Source organism: Coregonus clupeaformis, unplaced genomic scaffold, assembly GCF_020615455.1.
Source record: "Coregonus clupeaformis isolate EN_2021a unplaced genomic scaffold, ASM2061545v1 scaf0159, whole genome shotgun sequence".
NCBI classification, from domain to species: Eukaryota; Metazoa; Chordata; class Actinopteri; order Salmoniformes; family Salmonidae; genus Coregonus; species Coregonus clupeaformis.
This window is the reverse complement of record NW_025533614.1, coordinates 502,778-517,394: the sequence shown is the minus strand read 5'-3', so window position 1 is coordinate 517,394 and position 14,617 is coordinate 502,778. Positions and strand designations below refer to the sequence as shown.

General features: G+C 40.2%; 2 protein-coding genes across 2 annotated transcripts in view; both read left to right on the top strand.

Annotated features, from left to right (window-relative positions):
• Positions 1-90: 90 nt before the first annotated feature.
• On the top strand, positions 91-7,690 carry LOC121555742 (bolA-like protein 3). The gene is made up of 4 exons (XM_041869575.2): positions 91-253; positions 479-605; positions 6,451-6,539; positions 6,833-7,690. Exons 1-4 carry the CDS (start codon positions 218-220, stop codon positions 6,896-6,898), a joined length of 318 nt encoding a protein of 105 aa, XP_041725509.1. The 5' UTR covers positions 91-217; the 3' UTR covers positions 6,899-7,690.
• Positions 7,691-10,741: 3,051 nt separating this feature from the next.
• Positions 10,742-14,617, top strand: part of LOC121555740 (synaptic vesicle membrane protein VAT-1 homolog-like) — a 36,425-nt gene continuing 32,549 nt past the window's right edge. Inside the window, exons 1-4 of the mRNA XM_041869571.2 lie at positions 10,742-11,112; positions 12,091-12,220; positions 12,481-12,696; positions 13,460-13,602. Coding sequence (XP_041725505.1) covers positions 10,883-11,112; positions 12,091-12,220; positions 12,481-12,696; positions 13,460-13,602 — 719 coding nt within the window. The 5' untranslated portion in view covers positions 10,742-10,882. The remainder of the gene's footprint in view (positions 11,113-12,090; positions 12,221-12,480; positions 12,697-13,459; positions 13,603-14,617) is intronic.

The following is a 14,617-nucleotide window of genomic DNA, read 5'->3' as shown; positions in this document are numbered from 1 at the left end:
GAGAGGGCACCAGTTACAACAAAGTGAGTGTGTACGTTGCTGTATGCGTCTTGGCTATGATACTTACGTCATATTGTGGAGACGAACGTCAACATTGTTGACATCGAGGGGACGTTCTTATTATAGCTCAATGCGAGGGGCATGACTTTTTAAAAAACTGGTGGTGGATTACTGTTCATTATTGTTAGTTTTATCTTCAGTAAAGGACAAGGTCACGATGCTCTCTATTTCCAGATTTCTTCACAAAAATCAAGTAAATCAATTTAATTAATTATAATGCATAACGTTAGACTAGCCAACTAAACTAGCTAACTTTGAAGGTTGAGTGCGAATATTTTCTGCTCACTCAATCAGACAGCAAGTGACAATGACCATTTAGCTAGTTACGTGAGCTAGCTAACGTTACAACATGTAATTCAATATTTCTTGTGAGTTAGCAAACGTTCGCTAACTGTCTTTGAAAACATTTCTGTTTTAGGCTGTTTTGGTTTCTAGACAGTTGCAGAGGACTCTGTCTTCTCAGACAGACGGAGAGACCCGAATCGCACACATTCTCAAAGAGAAGTTTCCATCGGCCACGTCTCTAAAAGTTGTGGACATATCAGGTAAAGAGACCTAGAAACATGGATGTCAAAAGTGGTCCTGATCTAGCCCAACTAGCTAGATCATTAGGCATAATCAAATATGTGTTACTACGACGCGGAAGTTTTTGGTGTCTTTCTCTTATTTAGTGGACTCACTCTCGCGTGGTCATCCTTCCATATTCGGTCTCGTTTACTCGACTATTGGAACGGAATTCGATAAACCTGTGCTTCCTAGGATAGTGTGTGGATTATTGGCGGTTGGCATCCAATAATAATAGTGCAACGAACTGTACTTTATTTACTCTCACATGTTGAAGTGCCAGATGCACTCAATAGTTCAAGAAAATACTTATGGAAATACAACCAAAAACCCAGCCCAAACTGCATGTACTACCATACACAGTACTATCCCTAACCACAGGCCTGAGGGCATCACCTCCTCTTCCACCATTTTCTGTAGATCCTCTGCAGAAATGTCTAGAGTATCCAGAAAATGTTCAGCTGCTCTACACAACAATTCAAATTTTATCTGACCAGCTTTCTACTTGTGCAGCACAATTCACACCCATAGCGATGAAGATCAGAAACCTGGACTTGTCAAAACACAGTTGCTTGGATCCACACATTTCACTGGGAACATTCACTATTTGTCCTCCTCCATCTGAGTGGGCAACGGGGAGAGCCCTGAGCCCTACCTCCTGATTCACCCTTCTCACTGCTTCTGCTTATGTAACACCCTGTCCCACCTGTATCTGTTTCACCTTTACCAGGCACTCTGTAGCCTTGGCCTCATGACTACCTCCACAATTACTACACTTTCTGGGCTCATCCTCCAAACATTTCTCCACTACGTGGAAACCTCCACACCTTGCACATCTAGGTTGCCCCATCCTACACACTGACGCTACATGACCACATTTCTGACAGCGAAAACACTGCAGAACAGCTGGGACGAATGCTCTAACCGGATAGCTCAATATATCTCAACATTACCCGATCAAAAGTACCTCAAAATCAAAGCATAGCAAAACCGACAGGCTCTTCCTTCAATCCATCTCGATTACGGCTAAACCGTCTAACCTCACACACACCAGGAACCTTCCTCTTTAGCTGCTCAACCTCTACACTTAGAGGCACTGCTATAACTCCCTTGAGTGGAGCCCTGCTCCGTAAACTAAAGCACATTACTTCTCGTTCTCCCAGTCGGACCATGCACAATGCTCGGTCCTTCTGGCAGGTGGTATGCATCCTATCCTAACGAATAAACTCCTCTCTATTTGAACATACTGCACCTTCCCTATTCTACTCTCCGCCCACCTTGAGACCACAGGAGGTTGGTGGTACCTTAATTGGGGAGGAAGGGCTCATGGTAATGGCTGGAGCGGAATACTGGAATGGTATCAAATATATGGTTTCCATGTGTTTGATGCCATTCCATTTGCTCCGTTCCGGCCATTATTATGAGCCGTCCTCCCCTCAGCAGCCTCCACTGCTTGAGGCATCAAACTGGTCTGCCAAAACCCCATGATTGACTTTTTCTAAGAACCGAACTCCAATCACCATAGAATCCTCATAGACAATCCTCTTATATCCATTCCCCAGATCTTCTTCCTATCCATTCTTCAAAGGCACAGCAGTCGCCTCATCTTTCTTCTCTGAGTCCTCTCTTCCATTTTTCCCTATCTCATCTTAACTCTCTTCACTTCCCTCAAACTCCATCCCACTCCCTCCATGATCACTATTAAACGGAGAAAAAAAGGTTCTCAGCGTCATCTATTCATTTATTTGCTTGAGGGCTAATACAGTGGCTTGCGAAAATATTCACCCCCCTTGGCATTTTTCCTATTTTGTTGCCTTACAACCTGGAATTAAAAATGTTTTTTTGTCTCTATAAGCGTGGCACATCTATCCACTGGGATTTTTGCCCATTCTTCAAGGCAAAACTGCTCCAGCTCCTTCAAGTTAGATGGGTTCCGCTGGTGTACAGCAATCTTTATGTCATACCACAGATTCTCAATTGAATTGAGGTCTGGGCTTTGACTAGGCCATTCCAAGACATTTAAATGTTTCCCCTTAAACCACTCAAGTGTTGCTTTAGTAGTATGCTTAGGGTCATTGTACTGCTGGAAGGTGAACCTCCGTCCCAGTCTCAAATCTCTGGAAGACTGAAACAGGTTTCCCTCAAGTATTTCCCTGTATTTAGTGCCATCCATCATTCCTTCAATTCTGACCAGTTTCCCAGTCCCTGCCGATGAAAAACATATCCACAGCATGATGCTGCCACCACCATGCTTCACTGTGGGGATGGTGTTCTCGGGGTGATGAGAGGTGTTGGGTTTGCGCCAGACATAGCATTTTCCTTGATGGCCAAAAAGCTCAATTTTAGTCTCATCTGACCAGAGTTCCTAATTCCATATGTTTGGGGAGTCTCCCACATGGCTTTTGGCGAACACCAGACGTGTTTGCTTATTTTTTTCTTTAAGCTATGGCTTTTTTCTGGCCACTCTTCCATAAAGCCCAGCTCTGTGGAGTGTACGGCTTAAAGTGGTCTTATGGACAGATACTCCAATCTCCGCTGTGGAGCTTTGCAGCTCCTTCAGGGTTATCTTTGGTCTCTTTGTTGCCTCTCTGATTAATGCCCTCCTTACCTGGTCCGTGAGTTTTGGTGGGCGGCCCTCTCTTGGCAGGTTTGTTGTGGTGCCATATTCTTTCAATTTTTTTATAATGGATTTAATGGTGCTCCGTGGGATGTTCAAAGTTTCTGATATTTTTTTATAACCCAACCCCGATCTGTACTTCTCCACAACTTTGTCCCTGACCTGTTTGGAGAGCTCCTTGGTCTTCATGGTGCCGCTTGCTTGGTAGTGCCCCTTGCTTAGTGGTGTTGCAGACTGGGGCCTTTCAGAACAGGTGTATATATACTGAGATCATGTGACAGATCATGTAACACTTAGATTGCACACAGGTGGACTTTATTTAACTAATTATGTGACTACTGAAGGTAATTGGTTGCACCAGATCTTATTTAGGGGCTTCATAGCCAATGGGGTGAATACATATGCACGCACCATTTTTCCGTTATTTATTTCTTAGAATTTTCTTTAACAAGTTATTTTTTTCATTTCACTTCACCGATTTGGACTATTTTGTGCATGTCCATTACATGAAATCCAAATAAAAATCAATTTAAATGACAGGTTGTAATGCAGCAAAATAGGAAAAACGCCAAGGGGGATGAATACTTTTGCAAGGCACTGTAAGTCTACGCTCGGCTAGTGCAATCTTAGGAACATAATAACTTTATGTTCCTAGGCAGGGTTGTCATGCACCCATTATTTTAGAGGGGTTACGAAGTATGTGAGGATGGAGGGGGGATGGTCTGGAGGGGGAAGTTGTAGAAATTTGCATTTTTCAAATACCTGAAACAGCTTTTTCCTGAAATCTAGATCCATAATCATTATGCCTAATTCTATGTAAAAAAATTAAACATATTTTTCTGGATAGGTTATCTAAGCATACGTCATTACCTGGTCAATTTTAATGAGGGTGTCATTCTGACTATTGTAAATCACACATCTCAATATACTGCACAAATATGCCTAGGATATTACATCCAAATTACAACACAGTACATGGGATCATAACACACATAATCAATACAGGCACATATCATGACATCATAATTAATTCACAACTATCATGATATTATCATAAGGTGACAGATTACATTTAAACCATGTATTTTTCTGCATACCTCTTGAGCTGTCTGTATCCTCTTGCCTGAAGGTAATTTTTTTATGCTTATTTGCATTTCTGCTAAAATCTGGGTAAAAGATTGAAAGGAATGTGAGTCTTATTCAGTACATTTAGTAAAATTGCCAGCAGGCATGCCAGCTAAGATAGTTAGACAAGCTACTCTAACTTGACTGATAGCCTGAAATGGCTTGGTATCTAGTTATGAGGTTGGGAGATTGGGAACGTATCTAGCTGGCTAGCTAAAGCCAACTTCATAAAATGGCTAGGTGGCAAGAATTACAGAGAAACAACAAAACATAGAGTTGAAGTCGGAAGTTTACATACACCTTAGCCAAATACATTTAAACACAGTTTTTCACAATTCCTGACATTTAATCCAAGTAAAAATTCCCTGTATTAGGTCAGTAAGGATCAACACTTTATTTTAAGAATGTGAAATGTCAGAATAATAGTGATTTATTTCAGCTTTCACATTCCCAGTGGGTCAGAAGTTTACATACACTCAATTAGTATTTGGTAGCATTGCCTTTAAATTGTTTAACTTGGGTCAAACGTTTCGGGTAGCCTTCCACAAGCTTCCCACAATAAGTTGGGTGAATTTTGGCCCATTCCTCCTGACAGAGCTGGTGTAACTGAGTCAGGTTTGTAGGCCTCCTTGCTCGCACACGCTTTTTCAGTTCTACCTACAAATGTTCTATAGGATTGAGGTCAGGGCTTTGTGATGGACACTCCAATACCTTTACTTTGTTGTCCTTAAGCCATTTTGCCACAACTTTGGAAGTATGCTTGGGGTCATTGTCCATTTCGAAGACCCATTTGTGACTAAGTTTAACTTCCTGACTGATGTCTTAAGATGTTGCTTCAATATATCCACATAATTTTCCTTCCTCATGATGCCATCTATTTTGTGAAGTGCACCAGTCCCTCCTGCAGCAAAGCACCCCCACAGCATGATGCTGCCACCCCCGTACTTCACGGTTGGGATGGTGTTCTTCGGCTTGCAAGCGACCCCCTTTTTCCTCCAAACATAACGATGGTCATTATGGCCAAACAGTTCTATTTTTGTTTCATCAGACAAAAATCTGATGGACATTTCTCCAAAAAGTACGATCTTTGTCCCCATGTGCAGTTGCAAAAAGTACGATCTTTGTCCCCATGTGCAGTTGCAAACCGTAGTCTGTCTTTTTTTATGGCGGTTTTGGAGCAGTGGCTTCTTTAGCAGCCTTTCAGGTTATGTTGATATAGGACTCATTTTACTGTGGATATAGATACTTTTGTACCTGTTTCCTCCAGCATCTTCACAAGGTCCTTTGCTGTTGTTCTGGGATTGATTTGCACCAAAGTACGTTCATCTCTAGGAGACAGAACGCGTCTCGTTCCTGAGTGGTATGACGGCTGCGTACTATTGTTTGTACAGATGAACGTGGTACCTTCAGGCGTTTGGAAATTGCTCCCAAGGATGAACCAGACTTGTGGAGGTCTACAATTTCTTGGCTGATTTCTTTTGATTTTCCCATGATGTCAAGCAAAGAGCCACTGAGTTTGAAGGTAGGCCTAGAAATACATCCACAGGTACACCTCCAATTGACTCAAATGATGTCAATTAGCCTATCAGAAGCTTTCAAAGCCATGACATAATTTCCTGGAATTTTCCAAGCAGTTTAAAGGCACAGTCAACTTAGTGTATGTACATTTCTGACCCACTGGAATTGTGATACAGTGAATTATAAGTGAAATAATCTGTCTGTAAACAATTGTTGGAAAAATGCACAAAGTAGATGTCTTAACCGACTTGCCAAAACTATAGTTTGTTAACAAGACATTTGTGAAGTGGTTGAAAAACAAGTTTTAATGACTCCAACCTAAGTGTATTTAAACTTCCAACTTCAACTTTTATTCATCAAAAAGAAATCAATAGGCTGCACAGCTTAATCAAATTTGTTTATAAACTTACCTCCTGCAAGTCCTGCCCATCATCGGCAGCTAAAATCAAATCAAAAACAGGACAAATCGGCGGGGGCACGTGCCCTTGTTCCCCCTATGGGCATGATGACTCTGATTCCTTGGAGCACTCATGACAATGGTGTGACACTACGTTTTCTGTTCTCAGGTGGCTGCGGTGCTATGTATGAAGTCCATATAGAATCAAATGAATTTAAAGGGAAAAGAACGGTTCAACAACACCAACTAGTCAACCAGGTAACCTATGGGGATACATTCTGGAGAGATCAATTAGTTTGCACCATTGTATGGAAGCGTAGAGGCTATATAGCGCTGTCAAAATGTTACATTTGCTTTGGTTGAAATTGTTTTGTACCAATCGGATGTGTGGGATGAGAGATAAAGGAACAACAAGTAGTAAAGTATGTCAAATTGCTCAGTCTTATATCAAACCTTTCAGGTGAAATTATTATCCTGTATTGCATTTTATGCCAAATGCAAAATTGTTGCAAAAACAGCACAGCTGAAAACTGCTATGTTCTCATCCATAGGCACTCAAGGAGGAGATCCAAGGAATGCATGGACTACGAATATTCACAGATATTCCTCGAGAGTAGGACCAAGCCCTTTCACAAATTGTAGGCCTATGAATGTACACCCCTCAAATGGAATGTCATATGCTGATTCAATTTTCATCTGAGGATGAACACCCCAAAATCTCAGATGAATTGCTAATGTGTCTTTGGCAGGAACAAAGGAAATGGTTTGTCCGGTTACTTCCTGACAATATTGATAGAAATAATCTGAAGAATTCAAGGTAGGGACACGTTTTACAACGTAAATTGTGTAAGAAATGTAACTAAAACCATCATATATTTTTATTTATTTACCATAAACACAGTTAAATCATTGATGAGATTATTCGAATGCTGCCTTTACAGAAGACATTGACCTAAAAAGCTATGATACGCTCTGGATAAGAGCGTCTGCTAAATGACTAAAATGTAAATGAAAAATAACGCTGTCAGGATTCATTAGTAAATTGCCAAGTCAATTAGCCCCCTATCCAACTGAGTTGGCCTATAGTGTTTTTTAACCATTGTAAAGATAGGATGCAAGTACATTGTAGTGAACAGATGGAAAATCTCATGATAAAACGACTAGCTATGCAACTATTCTTGTACATTTATTCTGAAATTGAAAATCCTGCCTATATTTGTGTTTTTGTTTAGTGTCGTAGTTAATTGTTTAAGTCATGAGACACAGTCATGAGACAAGTTTCCATTCCGTTTCCAGTATTTATGTTCTGTTATTCCTCCTTGTTAACCATTAATGTAGAAATAAAAGTTGCTGACAAAGTTGATGGACTTAAATAAATAGTATGTTATTAAAAGGACAAAAACACTTGACCCTTATGTCTTTATTAAAGGGATACTTCAGGATTTAGCCTACACTACTGTAGAACTTATAATTTGCAGGTGTCTAACAACCTCATTAGATTGTAATAATCACTGTGTGGGCCTACTCCTACTGTGTGGCCCCAATGTGACCCATACTTGGTAAATGTACTACAGTTTTTTCTACTGTGAAATTCACCAGCAGGTGGGGCCCCCTAGCTATTTCCCTGACCAATATTTTTTGGGGTTAGTACATTAAGTGAGAATACATTTTACTACATGGTAGCCTACTTGAGATGTAACTTTGTTGCTTGCTTATTCATAAACAGGTTATGATTGGATTATAGACATGAAACCTATTGCCAGTAAATGGACATTCATAATTGTGATATTCCCCAAATACTGATATACAGTGTCCTGTAGCCTATGTGTTGTAGTCAATCAATGTTAGGTCTGTGTTTTGATACTCACAAATATTTGAATTTTTGTGCCTGGAAGAAGACATTTGCGAATAACCCTGTCTGATCGAATAACCCTGTCTGATCATGGGGCGGCAGGTAGCTTAGTGGTTAAGAGCGTTGTGCCAGTAACCGAAAGGTCGCTGGTTCTAATCCCCGAGCCGACTAGGTGAAAAATCTGTCGATGTGCCCTTGAGCAAGGCACTTAACCCTAATTGCTCCTGTAAGTCGCTCTGGATAAGAGCGTCTGCTAAATGAATAAAATGTAAATGTAAATGATCACGTGCCCATTTGTAGCCGCAAAAGTGGAATTTGCGGTTCGCCTTCAAAATAAAAGTCCCCAATAGAAAGTGACGCAAAGGGATCCAAATAGTGGAATGATGCAATATTTGGACAAAATAATCGTAAACAAAGTTTGAATGTTGTTACATAATTTAAAGTTAAATACAATAATTAATTAATTTGACAAACAGAAAAATCTGTTGAAATCCAACTGCATTGTCTTACGTCAGATAATGAGTCGATTCCGCCTGCACTGATCGGTTGAAGGACGCGCTTCGCATAGGAGTGATGCCATCTGACGTAAGACAACGATCCCACTGTGGATGTATTAGACTGCATAATTGCATTGGGGGAAATACATATATTCACTATACAGCCTTACCTATGGATTGTGCATCCATGAAACAGTGTATCAGCCTACTCAGTGACACCCACAGAACACAGTTCTTAAAACATGAGTGTCTTAGCTCTTATTGCAGGACTTTGACTGGTAAATCACCTCCCCAATCACTCTATTGTGGTTAGGCTGTACAGTGCAATATGAATATTAAATACACACAGGCTGACTGGGAAGGTGATTTCCCACAGTCAAAGTCCTGCAATAAGAACTAAGATGCTAATATAAACGCTTGAGAATTGTGTTCTGTCGGCATCACTCCACAGGTAAGGCTGTACAGTGAATATACTGTAAGTATGCCCCAATGCAATTATGCAGTCTAATACATCCACAGTGGGATTTCAACTGTTTTTTTCTGTTTATTGTCAAATTAATTATTGTATTTAACAGCATTCCAACATTGGTTAGTATTATCTAGTCCAAATGGCATGATTCCACTATCCGTTTGAAAAACGTTCAATTAGGGACTTTTATTTTGAAGGCGAACCGCAAATTTCACTATTGTGGCTAATCGTTACTGTGACTAGCTTCACATAGGTCTGTTATGCCTTGCCAAACTGCTTGCTTGCTGCTCTTCCACAGGGAGAGGCTACTGACACGCCTGGTGCCCAAAATGTATGACGTATGACGCGCAGCGAGAGTTGAGTGGGGACGAACGGATTTGGTTCAAGGCAGTCGTCCTAATAATGAGCCCTCCCCAACAAGCTAATTTATGCGTGTGGCTAGAAAATTCAGCGGTAATTTCTAAGCCGAAATTGGGACTTGCCGAAGTTTTCAGAATCATTACCTGTATAGGAATAATTTTTTTATTTTAAATTAATTTGTAACCATTTCTTTTTTTTACAAAAACGTTTACGTTAATGTAGTTGTAGGCCACATGTTCGGTGAAAATCACTACAATACATTTACTTTAGCTGTCAGCCTGGCCTGATATTGCGACACTATCTAGCTAACTACTTCTCTCCTTACTGCAGGACGTGTTGTTGTGTTGCCGGCTTTGCAGCCCTAACTATCCCCATTGAGCAGTAAACTGTATCACGGTGACATCTAGATGGTTACTACCAATATTTTAAGTTATTTCTCGTGTAGGCTGCTATCCTACTGGAAATATAATCAAGTTGGATGGAACAAATTCGGCACGTTAGCGATATGTGATACAACTGGCCGGTGAAGCAACTGCTGCCCAGTGGGGAAGCACCTCGATATCACACCGTTGTACTGGTCATTCACATCAAATTGTCGTTACGTTAGCTGACATCGAGATGGTGACCAATACTACAAGTTATTTTCCCCTCGTCCATTGAAATAAACATAACTTTCTTTTACAAGTTTTAATTAGTGCCAATGACATGCTGCTGCTGTTGCCAGCTAGTCAGTATAAACTAGACTCATCAGGACGCCTGACTGAACCGAAGCCCTTCGTCTCCACTCGACTCTTAACTGCGCGATATACGTCATCAATTAGTGCGTGTTAATTATTTATATATACACTAGAAGACTAAAAGTGGGCGCTGTGTGGAAGTTTCTGTGCCTCCATCTTGGCACTTCCCCACCGGTGTAAAACAAATATTTTGGAAGCTATAGAAATGCATTTATTATTGTCTACATTCGTTTTTGCCACATTTATTATATTACAGACACCTTAATGCATACTTTTGAATTATATTATGTGAGCTAAATGTAAAAAATAAATAAAATATAAAAACAATTCTCCATAAAGTATCATTTTTTGAGATTAATAATTTTACTGTCCGACTACAACAACAAAAATACTTAAATAAATGTAATTTTGTCCTTGAAACATTTAATTGAAATACTGTAGAATTTCATTAATTTCTATGGAGGACTGCTCCTATTGGGGAGTGCCAATATGGCCGAGTGGTGGCTTCAAAGTCTCTCATTGGCCAATACACAGCATCAGTAATCCAGGGTTTATAAACATATTTGGTCCGTATAGCTCTCCCTCTTCCAAAAGAGAACTGATTCGGCTCATACTGCGCATTCTGAACTTGGAAGCAGGAGGGAAGGAAGGACCAGTTACAAGCTCGAGCATCCCCTTCCAGCCCCATGAAGCCCACCGAAATGGCTAAAGAAGGAGCGGAGATGACAGAGGAAACTGAGCACATGATAGAGAAGAATGGCGCAAAGGAAACAGAAAATGTAGTATCTGCAGGAGATGCCAAAGAAATGCGAGCCGTAATACTGTCCGGTTTTGGGGGTCTCAACAAACTCCGGGTAACCAAGAAGGCGATGCCTGAGCCACAGGAAGGAGAAGTGAAAATTCGCGTCAAAGCATGGTAAACGTTGGATAGTAAACTGTTGATGTAATTGTTACATTGATGCCTGCCTATATGATTTTAAAATATCAGTGTTGCGAAGTTACCACATTCATAAATGTAGTGCAACATGTTGCAGATTCTGATTCAGTATGGGCGAGCCATGAATAAACCTTTAATTAAAGTAGGTTCAACTCGACCTGTATAGTTTGTAAAAGTGACACGAGAAAAGGACTCATTGCATTCATGAAGCCACATGTCCTCTGATGGTTCACCGTCTGTAATAGATGATTAATAAGGACTGTCTGTGGACCAGTCATGCAAATGAAAAGCAAAAACACCTGCAATGTTGGAATTAATTAGAATTTGTCTTGATAAAATTATTTGCTTGGCTTGTTCTTGACTGATAATGTTTATGAGCTTTTATTGGATCTGGCAGAAGGGGGAATAGTTCAATACCACGAGCCAGTTGAAATGGCTTTTCTCATTACAACTGTCTCATACAAAGTCCTACACTTGTGGTATTTATGCTCTATTCTCGAATGCTAGCCTACTTGTCATTTAGTAAGTAGATTCTGATGAGGGATTGATTATTTGTCTTTACTCCAACAATATTGTTTTATTGATAATATTGAAATACATAATAAGTACACATAAATTATACATTCAACAAGTGACAAGCAATTTTTCCATAAAAGGGAGGCTGTTACAGATATACTGTATCACAGATGAGCTATTTGTTGTTCAGTGCATGTGAATCACCATGGCCTTGGAACTGTAGGCCCTTTTAATAGTCTGGAATTCAAGCATGGGTTTGTAGATGTCAGACAGTTTGTGTTGTGAACTTATGACTGCTAAGGCATTTATTTATTAACATATTTGATCAAATAGTGAAAATGACCATCATGCAATATTGTGTCTTCTCCAATCACCTAAGTTAAAAATAAATAACTTTGCTTGATTGTGATGTTAATATCAATGAGACATTTACTGTTGCAGTGGCTTGAACTTCCTGGACCTTATGGTGCGTCAAGGGAATATTGACAATCCTCCGAAAACTCCACTTGTCCCTGGATTTGAATGTTCTGGAATAGTGGAGGCGATGGGAGAAAACACAAAGGGATTTGAGGTCAGTGTATCCAGATCACAGTATGTTACAGATATTATGTCATGGATTAGTAGCACAACTATATTGATCTCACTTTGCATTTTTACCCCAAAAAATATTGATTTGCTGTTACGGTTTGAAATGTTTAATGTTGCTATTTTGAAATGCATTGGTCAGAGTAGCATGTGAGGGTTGGTGCATTTCTAAAACAAACCTGTAACCATGTCACCTCCCAAATCTGCATTTAACATATTTTATAGCTGATCCTTTCTTCTCTCCAGATAGGAGACCGGGTTATGGCTTTTGTAAATTACAATGCCTGGGCAGAGGTGGTTTGCACACCGCTGGATTACGTCTATAACATGCCTGATGATATGACTTTTCCTGAGGCAGCAGCCTTCTCCATGAACTTCGTGGCTGCCTACATGATGCTGTTTGAGGTTGCCAATCTGCGAGAGGGGATGTCAGTATTGGTCCACTCAGCAGGAGGGGGTGTGGTAAGTCAACGCCCGAGAGGAGGTGGAAAGAAAAACACAGCATTTCCTGAAATGATATCAGTGATGTTACTATAGATACCGCCAAGGTGTGTAGCTCTGGTGGCTCTTGAGGGTAACAGCCTGTGGCTATTATCAGGCAGCTCAGATGCTGTTTTACATAATGCTTTATTCATGATTAAAGATGGACATGACAGGAGATGGTGAGATGTGGCTGAGAAAACGACATCTAGGAAAGATGTGACTGTGGTGGGAGATGGACATTGTCTGGGCTGTGCTGGTTAAAGTATATTAACACAGACTCTTCAGACTCTTTTTTACAAGACATTGAATTATCAGGCTCCTGTAGCACATTTCCCTTTAGCGAAAGCAGTTTGTGATTCCCAGCTTTAATAATTAAACAGAACTAGAGATGTAATTATGCTCTAGAGATGCTCCTACAGACTATAATTCATGAACAACCTGTTGCAGTTTGTCAACATACAGTAGAGCGACTGCTCAGATTTCAGACTGATGCGCACAATAGGATATAACTCTGTTGTTTAGTACCATACTGTAGTAGAGATGGACAAGAAAACATTTACTGCCTTTACCTAGTGTGTTGAATGATTAGAATAATTATTATCATTATTTTTCATATCAAAGATGGATTATGGTTGGTAAAGCTGTGATGCATAACCTGTGGAAATGTAATTGTCTGGATTGGCCTTGTGTAATAGTGTCTGTGCCTTGAAGAGTCTGACTGGGATTGTGTGGTGTTTTTCAGGGTCAAGCTGTGGCTCAGCTGTGCTCCACTATACCCAGCGTCACCGTGTTTGGAACGGCCTCATCTTTCAAACATGAAGCCATCAAAGACTCTGTGACCCACCTCTTCGACAGAAACGTTGATTATGTACAAGAAGTTAAAAAGTAAGGTTTGTTTTTTGTTCTACAAGAACAGTTATTGGTATAAAATGTTTCTTATAAACATAGAACTGCAGCAGTAATTGTTCTTCACAATTTTTATGAATAAGACTAATTTGTTAGCAAATGTGTAATTTCATTGGATCTTACAGGTTTATTAAAATATGTTTAGATATAATTTCACATAATTACTAATAAGCTCTTTTGGTTTATAATGTGCAATTTGATATGTACATATGAAATGACAATGATAATGTGATAACGTAGAACACAGAGCATGTAGAGCTCAGGGAGGATGCAGATGTTAGTCGATGCCATATTTGGACGTGTGTGGCTGCGGTCCCCATGGCAACACACAGCTCGTCTCCGAGAGCAACGGCAGTGTGTGGGGCAGAGTGCTCAGAGGCTCTCTAAAGGCAACCTGCAACAGGCTGTCTGCTGGGGACGTGGAACAGCTGGGCCAATCAGCAGAGAGCCCTGATGCCTCATAAATACCATCCCCATTCAGATCACACTGCATGTCGTTGTCTTGTCTGTTCCAAACATATTGCTCACCATATGTCTGCTGCAGAGGGACAAGAGAGTCATGAGAAAATTAGTTTTGATCAGTCATAGAACTAAAAGTGCTGAAAACAAATTGGCTCCCTATTTAAAAAGATGATGGAGAACAAGCTATGGATGTTTTTCGTGCAGGTACAGACAACTACTGCAAAAATAATATTGCGATATTGTCAAAACGATACAATATATCCTAAAAAAAATAATATCCCGATATGTAACTCTATGGATTTTGTCCCCCATCACTAATTAACATGTTTGATTGGCAATCAGTGCAATCCATAGGGATGCTGCCTCCTCAATAGGAGACAATCAGAAAATAACCCTCTATGCCAAGGCTAACTTCACATCTACTGTCTAATAGGAATAGTGTTTTGGAGGTGAGTCATGCAGTCAGGAGGCTTAAAGCATTGCAATCAGATAGTCACATTCTGAATGTATTCTGAAGATAGTGCTTTATAAA